Raw genomic sequence first — 11,785 nt, forward strand, 5'->3', positions numbered from 1 at the left:
TCCCGGAGTAATGTTATAGACAGAGCTCCATCTGGCATTTTTCTAATGATCTGAAGGCTTCTGAGGTGGGCACCCATCATTGGTTTGAAAAAGACAGAGAAAGAGACTGCAGCCCTGTTAACAAACTTTTCCTGATGCTGTAGAAACAGTCTGCAACCTATAGCAACACTGTATGCTTGACTAAGCTTGTCATGAAAATGATTTGAAACCATTTAAATAATTTCTTTTCCATCAGAAGCTAACCAAGCAGTTTTACAGTAGCCTTCACTTACCTGAAGGACTAATTTCTTCATCAGGTGGCTTGCCTACTGGTGAATTTTATTATGAACCTATTTATGTACATAATCCACATGTGTTTTGACATGAAGAAAATCAGAATGAAGCATATGAGAAATTGCCCCCCCCCCGCCTTTTAAAATCCCCCTGCTCATTCTGTGTTTACAATGATCTTCCTTTTCCTTTGGAGGAGATGGGGACTATATGCTGGACTTGGTTGAAATGTGGGCTTTTTTTTTTTCCCCCTAGTTCCCATTCTAGTCCCTCCCCTTATCCCAGCTCCTCTGTCCAAACAAGTACACCATCTCCAGGGAGAAGACTGCTACTACTCTCTAAGCTGCTACAGCTGCTACTATTGTCACTGCTACTGGTCTCAAAGTCATTTTTAACTTGACTGAGTGCCTGCTGTGTTCCAAGTTCCATAAGGCGCCCCACGAGTGGTACAAAAGAAACATACAGTTTGCAGTTCTTTTAAATAGCCAGCTCCTCCAGTAACTTTTCAAAATAGGAACCAGTTTTCATGCAAGATTCAGAAACATAGGTATTGCATAAAGAAAATCTCAACACCATTAAGGGTACCTCACTAGTTGGTGGCTTTCATTATACAGGTCAAACTGCATAAACCCTCTGTGTCAATTGATGGGCAGTGTGTTTGTCTCTAAGGTGAAAAGGGTTCATTCTGTCCATTGAAACCAGCATGATAACACGTTTCAATTTGGCTTCTCTAGGGATCTCTTGGGAGTTCTGGTAGCATAGTGGCTAAGACACTTGCCTGCTAACCAGACGGCTGGCGGTTCAATCCCACCAGCCGCTCCTCGGAAGGAAGGTTGGGCAATCCTACTTCCGTAGTGATACTGCCTCGGAAACCCAAGGAGGGGTCGCTATGAGTCGGATTTGACTCGACAGCACATAACAACAACAACAACAACAGGGATCTCTTGGAGCCCTGGTGGCGCAGTGGTTAAGCACTCAGCTATTAACCAACTCTCACCAGCTGCTCCAGGGGAGAAAAATGCGACAGTCTGCTAGCGTAAAAATTACAGCCTTGGAAATCCTATGGGGCAATTCTATTCTCTCCTATAGGGTCACTGTGAGTCAGAACAGACTAATGGCAATGGGTTTGGATTTTGTTTGATTGATTTCGTTGCTTGTAGAGATCCTTAGCTGTATGGTTGCTATCAGGAAGCCAAGAATCTCTAAGGGTGTTAAGCAGTCTTTTCCAGTCTGTATATAAACCTCTTTTCTATAAGGCTAGTTTCACAGAAACAAAATCAGTTCATTACAACATACTCCTGAGAAATGGGTGTGGGTTTTAGAAGTTCTCCACATTAAATACATGAGCTATTTAGAGTGGGGGTATGAAGAGATAGGTAAACAACTCTGAAAGGAGAACATTGCCCAGAGTATAAATATGAGATTTCACTCTGCCTTTGGGGAGCTTATGGAGAGTGACACGTAACTTTAAAACACACATCTATGCTGTACTAGGCATCTTGGCATTATCTAGGACATACATCGCCGATTTCTAAACCACACCCATGGTGTAGGGCTGTTAATAAGACCTAACACATAGCATTCAGTCTGGCCCCTGGGGTGCCCAAGTCCTTCACAAAGGGCTTCCTTTTTTAACTTCCAGGAAGCACCCTTTCTTCCTTTGGAAGATGAGAAAGGGCAAGGGTCCCAGTTTCCATTTCCTGGATAGGGAAACAGAGCCTCACAGTAGATTATTAAGTCAGAGCTGGGAAGAATCAATGACTCTCCTTCACCTCATTAGACTCTCAGGAGAGTTTTACACTGGATTTGGTTTGTTTTTCTTTTGGTGGAGGGCTGGGGAGCCATGACACTCAGGGGGAGTTAGTTAAACTACTCACTGGAACCAGCTGAGCACCTCCAAACAGGTAAATTCCTTGGGATGACAGGCATACAGGGAAGTTTCCAGAGGGAGCTAGAGCCCACTGCTACCCTTTTCCTTATCCTCCACCTCCCCTGGCTATGAGGCAGATGCCCTGGGTTACTCAAAGAGTCTTCATCTTGTTCTGCAGCTGTTTTGAAGGCAATGGCCTGGTGGTTCCAGCCAAATATTCTGATGGAGATCCAGAAGTCTGGGTGGGGAAGGACTTGACTATCCTCCAAGATCTAGGACATTCCCACCTCGTCTCCAGTTTCCCTCAGTATTCCACACTGGATCTGCCAACCACAACTTCACACTTTTGAAAGCTGCTTGTGTTTTTACCCTGTTGCACCTCTTGGGACTAACTAATTTCTTAGGTTTACAATGTGCTAGAAAGAGTAATATTTCTTTTCAGCTGCTATAGCACTGACCTGGGTATACTAATTTCAAATTTCACCTCTACCACTTACTGGCTGAGTAACCACAGAAAATGATCATCCTTTCTCTGAGCCTCAGTTTTATCATCTGTACAATGGGGGTTATTAAGACCTACTCTTCCTACTCCACATGGCTGCTATAATGAGAAAATTAGGTCTTTGATACACAAAAACCTTAAAAAAGTGCAAACTGGGGTGCTGAAGCAGAGTGATATTTGCTTCTTATTTATCTCCTGGTTCTTAGGGGGCTATTGGTTCTAGAATTCTCAGATCTGGTGAATCAGGCTGTGTTCTCTCTCTTCATCTCTGCATAATTTTATACACTCTGGTCACATCGCTTCCCAGCCTTCATCTTTGTAGACTAAAGAGTCTTCATTTGTTTAATCTGTCTTCATATGGCAGCCCCCTCTTCCCCTCCCCTTCCAATCCCCTTGATTATAGAGTGGCCCTACTCTGGATCATCTCCAGCTCCATTATGTCATTCTGGAAGCACTAAGACCAGACCGGCACCAGTGTGCGTGTGTGTGTGTGTGTGTGTGTGTGTGTGTGTTCCCGAGCCTCTGAGCTTCTGACTCTGCCCCCTCCTCAGTTATAAATCCTAGAACAGGATGCTTGCCCCAAACCCTCTCTCCAAACTAGAGAGAAGACCAGTCAACCCCAGGCTGAAGCCTCTCCCTCTTTTTCCGCGCAGCCCTGGCCCCAAGGGGCTAAAACGGCTCCCTGTCTGGCTTGGGAGGCTGGGAGGTGGACAACTAGGATGGGGGGGGCCCGAGAGGGAGGGGGGTCTTGCGCAAGCGCACGATGCTGCATCGACCGCCAATGCTGCTGCCTCCTGGAGCCGAAGGAGGCAGGAGAGGAGGGAGGGAGCCGAGGGGCAGGGAGGGGGAGGCGGCACTTCAGCTGCAGCTTGCTAGCTGAGGCTTCTCGCTTAGCTCCAGGAGGGACGGGGAAAGGCAGCCGCGGAGTAGGATGCTCTGCGGGGCGCCCTGAGCCCGGGGCGCGTGAAGCTGTTTCAGGGGCCGGGGCAGCCTGGCAGTTCTCACCATGCATCAGTCCCTGACTCAGCAGCGGTCCAGCGACATGTCCCTGCCCGATTCCATGGGTAAGTCTAGCCCTCTGGACTGCTAGCGCCTCGCCTCGGGGAGCGGGAAGCTGCGCCAGGGGGGGCCTCTCGCCCCTGCCCCTGGGGGGTGGACCAGAGCTCCAGGGGAGCGGCGGGGCGGGGGACAGCGCGCAGCGACCCGAGCACCCAGCTCGCGTCGGAGTCTCCCTGGCCAGAGTGGGGGTGTGTGCGTGTTTGTGTGCGTGCGCCTCTAGACTTGCAGCTGGCCATAAATCCCAGCTGTCTGGGGATCAAAACACTTCCTGCAACCTGCGCCTTCGCTCGCCAGTCGACGCTCCCTCTTTGCAAAGTCCCCATCACTTCTAAGGGGCTCACGACTAAGGACCATTAGAAGGAGTGCGACTAAGGACCATTAGAAGGAGTAGGGTCCTCGCTCCCTCCCCCCAACTCTCTTGAAGCTGCCCTGAAATTCAGAGCTGCAGTGTGTGGGGGGAGTGTTGACTTGAACCTCGCTGAATGGGGGAGTTGCGCGATCCTGGGGGCCAGAGGCGACCGGGAGAAAGGGGGTCCCGGGAAGGGAATTCCTAGGGAATTGCGTCTGCAACTGCAGGATCTACAATCCTTGATTTTCATTCCTGTCCTGCTCCAAATGCACGGAATGTGCGTGAGTGTGAAGGGGGGAGGGACACGAGTGAGAGCGCAGGAAAGAAACAGCCACTGCAAGCCCGCGCACCTTCGCAAGTCGCGCTCCAGCTCTCTGCGTGGAACTAGTCTGACTTGGCTCCACACCTTTCCTCACCCAAACTGGGGGGCAGCTACCTCAAGGCACCAACGCAGCTGCTCCTCGAAGCTGCTTTTCACTGCTTATGAACACAAAACCGCCCCAGTCCCCCTCAGCTGATAGGCACCTTCCCAAGCCTTATGATTTCACTGGGCGGAGAAATTAATTCGGAGCCCAGGAGAGCGGGAGAGGATTGTCAAACCATGTTCCCACCTAATCTTACAATTCGCCTCAGCTACACTTTAACCAAATCGCATTCTCTCTTCCCTAAACACTTGCCTTTCTGCAAAATCTCTCTCCCCTGAATTCTGGCCACCTCGTCTGCTCAGCTCCATTCCAAGGAGTCTGCGGGGACATCTCCAGGGGTCGGGGAGAGAGTTTTACACACACACACACACACACACACACCCATGTGAGCTGCCTGCCACCTGCAAAAGACTCGATCTTAAGAAAATTCGTTCCCTGAAGAGCCCAGAAAGTGTTCTCTCCTGGACGGTGGAGAGATCCATATTTTCAATGGTTCTACATCTTCAGTGTGAGAATTTGCTTTCTTTTAAGGGCGTAGTTACTTGCAACGTGGTACAAATGAGGCCAAGAACTCTGGTCTAAGCTCAGAAGTAACAGACTTCCCTTCTCCCCATTTGACACACAGGCGCACACACAGAGACATTGCACTCCTCACCTTGACCAGCTGTGGCGCCAGCTCAGTCCTGGCTCCAAGACACTAGGCTGTGGCAAGAGGGAGGGCTGGCTGGGAAGGTGCGAGGGTTCCGCAGCGCCCACTCTGGCTACGGACCACAACCACCTGCCAACCCGGCCTCCTGGCTTCCTCCGGCTCGCCTGCCTGCAGTGGGGTGCGCTGGGTAGTGGTCCAGAACTTAAAGCGTTGCCACTTGGCACGCTGCTCTATGGGTTGGGAAACAAGATGAAGAGAGTTCTTTCTTGGGCTTCCAGGAACCCTCAGCCAATCCTGCGTTTCCCGAAAGGTCTGCGCAACAAGAAGCTGAGTGGGCTTCGCCCAGCCCTGTCTCGACACTGCGGGAAAGGAATCTTAGGTCCCTTGTAGACACGGAGACTGCGCCACGCATTCTGCTTTTTGAGGTCCACAGACGTGGGGCCAAAGCACATTTGGGAGTCGAATGGTAACCCTGGGCTTCCACAGTTTGGACAAAAGACTCTCCCTGGAGTTCCCTGGCCCTGGTCCCGCCCAGCGCAGGCCTGAATCAGCGTCTAGGATACTTAGGAGCTACTCCCACTTAACTCAGCTCTGCCAACGCCTGAGCAGGGGTGACGGGGTGGGTTAGTATTTCAGCTTTCAAGCTCAGCACTTCTGAAGGGATTCCCTCTACAGGCAAGAAACAACGGCGGGCAAAACAAAAATAAATAAAACTGAAAACACACACTGCACCGAGGTACCTGCCCTCACGCTTGTTGACTGCCTAGGGATCAGGGGTTTGTCCAAGGTTCGGAACCAAGCCGGAGCTAGGTAATTACGAAGGTGATAAATTGATGCGAGCGCCTCTCGGTCCCCAGCCCAAGCCCCTTCTGCCTTTTGGCAACACCGCCCCCAGGCGCTAAGGCACCTCAACTGCAGCAGGACACTGCTTCCCTCCCAAATGACACATTTGTCATTCGCTAGCCACTCCTCGGAAGGAAGGTTGGGCAATCCTACTTCCGTAGTGATACTGCCTCGGAAACCCAAGGAGGGGTCGCTATGAGTCGGGGCCGACTCGACGGCACATAACAACAACAACAACAACAGTGGCCTTGAATGCCTCTATTCAAAGAATTGTCTAAAAGTAGGGGAAGATGGCGGGGGGGGGGGCTTCAGCTCTCTTAAAGACACGTCTGGGCCAAGGGTAGGGCCTTGAGGCTGAATCTAAGCACACTGTGCGGGCAGCCACCTGTTTCTAGGAATCCTCAAGGCTGAGACTTCCTGAGACTCTCCTTGTGTGGCAAAGTCTACTCAGGTAAGGGAATCCTAATCCATTCAGAAGATCAGCCAGTCATCAATAACATATTGTATGGGACAGGATACTAGACACACTCAAATAGAGAGTACACACCCTACTCTGTTGAGAACATGTAGAAGGCAAAACACAAGTGAGCAACCCACACCTTGGTTCCTGTTGGATCGTGGACCAGACCCACAATTACAATTGTAATTGTAGCAGTTTCAATGAATATACTGATTGGGTAAGGTGTCTAGGAACTCAGGGGACATGAAATAATGAGTGGTTAGGGTACAATAAGTCTAATCAAGCAAAACTTCCTGGAGTAAGTGAGTTCCCAGCAGGTTTCAAAAGAAGCAAGGGGCTCAGATTCAAAGACCACAGTGCAAGCGGGGGACCTGACACAGGGAGGGGGAATACCTAGTAGAAGGAGAAGCTGGTTGTACTGGGAAGGGTGGTGACAAGAAATAACTGGGCGTTTCTAGAGCCAAGCCTCCCGGTTGTCCCAACTTGGGTGGGGTTGGGATACTGCACTGGTTCCGCAGGGCACCCGCTTCAGGATGGGGACAAGGCAATGCCCAAAACAGGATTTCAGGTTCTCACACTGCTGGTGATGGTGGCATTTGTTGTTGTTTAAACAGAAATATACTGAGTGGCAAGCAGACAGCTTAGTGAGAGACATCGGAGTTGTGACATAGTTGAATAGAAGGCTTTCAGTTCTGGGGTGCCCTCAGGTATACCCTATTTCACATACTCAATTCTATGAACATAGTAGATATTCATTCACATAATTCCCTCACGCTCTTTTTTTTTATTATTATTATTAGAAGGGAGGCAATTGCAAGACATTGTCTCTTCTTCATCCAACAAGTATTGACTGCTTACTAGGTATCTAACACCGTGCTAGGAACTCTTTTCAAGCACCTGCTACTTTATTCAAGTATCTCATCTGAGTTCTTTGATGTGTTGATTTACTAAATAAAACAGGAATGAGACAGTTCTGTGTTTACATAAACATCTAAGGCAAGACCCAAAATACACCTTAATAATAAAACAGAAACAGCCACCAAGAAAATGGCGTAAAGAAGACACAACAAGCTTTAGCATTGCAGGCTGCCTCTTAAAAGCCTGGGCCATGCCATCAGAGAACAGGTGTGTGTTGCCCTAAGTAGATGTGAATTTTATTAAGTCACACTGACACTAAGGATAAATTGAAGGGTGATTTTCACTTTTCAGAAGGATTTACCCCAGGGTTCCTTAAAATAGCCAACTGCTCAAGTACAACTAAAATTAATTTCACTTTACATGATTGTGGTGCTTATAGTATAAAACAAGGGGTGGTTTGGGAGAGGTGTCAGAGAATAGATATTCAACCTGGTGATGAAAGAGTTTTCTTAGAATTTTATCCAAAGCAAATCCTGTCCAGAGGCAAGGCCTCTGTGGGGCTGTGAGATCTTTGCTTGAGTTTCTCAACTAACTGAATTTTCTATTTCAGGTTCTAAAGCAGGAGAAAAGAAAAAAAAAGATTTTCAAATGACACCATGTGGTTTGCTGAGTCACTTTTCTGATCCCGCTCCTGTGCTTTTAAGAGTTAGGGTGGTATTTGCAAAGGATACCCAGGAGCTGTGAATAAGATCAAAGGCCAATTGGCAGAGGAGGATTAGGAGAGTGATGCAAAAACAAACAAACAAACAAACAAAAAAAAAAACATTTCTAAAGACCCACCCCCAATTGAATCTCTAAGACTATGTGTTTTTCGTGTAAGGTGTGGAGACACTTCTGTGTGTCACAAAGATACCTTTGGTCCATCCAGATGTTCTGGGTTTCTTCACTCTCTTTTGCCTGTTTAGGCTGGAGTGGGGGAGGGGTAGAGATGGCGTGAGTGACACGGAAGAAAGGAAGGTGAGGGTGAGAGAGGGTGTTAGTCAATTTATGTTAGAGCCCCCCTGTGAAGCCCGTGGAGCCATGATGGCACAGCAGCTAAGCGCTTGGCTGCTAACTGAAAAGTCGCTTGGAACCCACCAGCCTCTCTGTGGGAGAAAGATGTGACAGTCAGCTTCCGTAGAGATTTACAGCCTTGAAAACCCTATGGAGCAGTTCTACTCTGTCTTATAGGGTCTCTATGAGTTAGAATCAGCTTGACAGCAATGGATTTTTGTTTGTTTGTTTGTTTATGGAACCAACTGGCCAAGTCATTGAAGAATAGCTATCATCAGAAAGACATGGGGATCCTGGTTTAGAGACTCATTTAGGATCCCTCTACATGAAAAGGAGAGATAATTAACAGTTCGTTGTTCTGGTAAACAGGTGAACAGAAGAAATAAACCCTAGTTCCCTGTACTCTCCCCCGTCTTCTCTTCCTTTTCGAGCATCAGCCAGCTTGGATTGCTAGCTTCTCTCCTTGTGTTTACCACCAGTCAGCTTGCCATTTGCTCTTGTGCACAAAGGGCCCTGATGTCACAGGTGTCTCTAACAGTGTTTCATGTTTGTCCCCATGGAGGCTGGGCTCAGGCCCCACACTGGAGAGGAGCCTTGTTTCATAACTTCCCTAACTTCTCCTCCCAGGGCGAGAGGTGATGCGTTAGTATATGGGCATGTGCAAACGTTCCTGTCCCTTCTACATTTCAAGGTAAAATGGTCTCAGCATAATAGTCTATTAGAAATGACCCTGATGAGTCACGTCCCTCACTTTCAAGGCTGACGTCAGGGGAAAGAACGCCAACCCCTCCCACCTCCTTTGGAACCCTCAGCAGGGAAGGCACTGGGGAAGACAAGATGGATGGTGGGGCTGGCCCAGGGTGGCGCTCCCAAAGCTTTCCTTCCATACTGGCGAGGGGAGGTCTTCAGGGGGCGCAAGGCCAGCCACGGCCCCGCCCTCTCATCACCACCAGGCCTCCTGGGTCTTGCCTGCTGGTCTCGCTTCCCTCTCTCTTTACCCATCCCCTCTCCCCTCCCTCTCAGTGGTGCAGTCTGGGCCGCTTCTCTCTGCAGCTGCGTCCTGAGGCTGCAGTGAGGCCTCAGGAATGACAGGGTCTTATGAACAGACCCAAGTGACCTCTTTAGTCTCACAAATGACAGCCAAGCCACCTAGGCTGGCGATGGCATGATAAGGCTCCCCACAGCTTCATCTTCCCCTCCCCAACCCCAGGTCCCCATATGAAGACTGGACTCTCATAGCATTCCCCATTGCTTATTTTCAATCGGACTTCTAGGTAATAACTCTTTCCTGGTATTTCCTTTTGCACCACACACACAGAGAGAGAGAGAGAGAGAGAGAGACCCCAGTTAAATGCATGCAGAGTATGAAGTGATGCTTGATGCCTCTAAAAAATTAAATTGGAATGCAAGCCTAGATACCATTTTTCTATCTGACTTAATAAGCCTGTTTTTCTTTTAAAAAATTATTGGTTTGCACTATCGTGTCCAATAAGCACTGAGTAGGAGAACGAGTTTCTCATCATTTATATTTAAGTCACTCTCACATAAGCCTAAATGTAGAGAAGTTATAATCTTCTCTCTATCTACCTCCCCTGATATGTATCTTTGTGGACTAATGGCCTCCAAACACTTATTTTATTACACACATTTGTTATGTGACAAATCTTCCCAACACACCATTTTAAAGTTTATACATGAGGTGGCAAATGTCAGAAATAAATGAAAAAAATAAAATCCCAGGACCTGGCTTGGCTCTGATATTTACACTGAAAATGAAGTTTCCTAAGTGCAGTTTCTATATATGTATGTATGTATATACATCAATATATCTGCATGTATGTATATCTTCTTAGTTGCATATTGGCTTTAAAATATTTTCATTCAATACCCGCACATACGCTTCCCATTTATCATCTGCCTTATAATTTGGCCCGAAAAAGTACTCTCCTGAGTGGGTATGACCCATCTTTTATCGAATGCTGAAAGCACAAAGATTTGTTTTGCTTTTTCCTGTTTTTATATAACTTTTTTATATAACTTTTTTTCCTGTTTTTATATAACTGGTGAAATTTCTTCTGTTGTGTGTGTGTCTTCCAAATGCAAATATCTTTTTTATTATGAAAATGGCAAAAAAAAAAACAAACCCTGAAGCACCATGCCTTCCCCATAATTTCACCCCCCAGAGATAACCCCAGTGACCATGGGAGTAGGAAAGGAGAACCTTCCTAGTATATTCTCAGTTGTTCTTCAAGTTGTTCCCCTTCTTGGACAGAATGAGCAATTTCAGTTTCTCTGTGTGCTTTCAGGAGCCTTCAACCGAAGGAAAAGAAATTCCATCTATGTTACCGTGACTTTGCTTATTGTGTCCGTGTTAATTCTCACCGTGGGCCTTGCTGCAACCACTAGGACCCAGAATGTGACTGTCGGAGGTTATTACCCGGGAGTTATTGTAAGTATAGAAGGCATAGGTGGGTCTCACTAGTTTGCTGGCTATAGAGAGTCAGATTCCACTGTGATGGGTTGCAATTCTCTTTGAGTTTTTATTGTTTGCTCTGTTTTCCTTGACACCTCCCTATATTTACACAGAAAGACAATTGTGGGCCGTTAAGAAGAACCCTGAGCTGAGAATCTGAAGAATCTCAGCTCCGTACTAACTGGCAGTGCGGTCCTGGGCAAGTCATCTAACCCTTTTGGATGTCAGTTTCCTAGTCTAGGGGATGTTCCTAACTAGCAGTGTTTATCTTAGGCTAAGATCCTACCCTTTCTGGGCATCTGCTTTCCTATACATGATAGAAGTCACTTGATCCTACCTGACATCTGAGGACCCTTGCACCCTTGACACTGTGTGATCAGTAGTGATTGTGCACTCCTATCAGGAAAGACATGTGGACTATAGATTCCTAAAGTGTATGGATCTATAAATTATATACATGTTCATAAAAAGTATATAAGATGGAAGTTCATAATTAGATAAAAATTCAATAAACTTTTAATATCTTCACACTAACACTAAAATTTAAAAGAATAATATGTACTTTGTATTAAACTTGTCATTAAAGTTGGTGGCTATAAACTTTTATTTCAAAGAGCCACTAAATGTTTTTAATTTATTTGGCTGACTGCTTATCAGATATCATTAGCTCATCACTGGTGTCATTGTTTTTTTCATCTTGAGCTCACAGTCTGGCTAACAGAAGCTCACCCTGGGAGTGGTAGTGTCAACTCTTCCATTTTCCTGTTGCTCTCCTGTGCTCACCGTCATTAGGGGCATCTTCCATTCATGGTTGTTGTTATTGTTGTTATGTGCTGTCAGATCGACTCACAGCGACTCATAGCGACTCATAGAAACGACTTGGGTTTCTGAGGCAGTATCACTACAGAAGTAGATTGCCCAACCTTCCTTCCGAGGAGTGGCTGGTGGGTTTGAACCGCCAGCCGTCTGGTTAG

The 11,785-nt window shown here is 47.2% G+C and overlaps 1 protein-coding gene across 1 annotated transcript in view; it reads left to right on the plus strand.

Annotated features, from left to right (window-relative positions):
• The first annotated feature begins 3,648 nt into the window (after positions 1-3,648).
• The window catches only part of TMEM255A (transmembrane protein 255A), a 63,285-nt gene continuing 55,148 nt past the window's right edge, over positions 3,649-11,785 (plus strand). The window contains exons 1-2 of the mRNA XM_007953324.2: positions 3,649-3,706; positions 10,645-10,787. Coding sequence (XP_007951515.1) covers positions 3,649-3,706; positions 10,645-10,787 — 201 coding nt within the window. The remainder of the gene's footprint in view (positions 3,707-10,644; positions 10,788-11,785) is intronic.

The sequence above is a fragment of the Orycteropus afer genome, unplaced genomic scaffold (genome assembly GCF_000298275.1).
Source record: "Orycteropus afer afer isolate SDZICR_OR568_19922 unplaced genomic scaffold, OryAfe1.0 scaffold00387, whole genome shotgun sequence".
Classification (NCBI taxonomy): Eukaryota; Metazoa; Chordata; class Mammalia; order Tubulidentata; family Orycteropodidae; genus Orycteropus; species Orycteropus afer.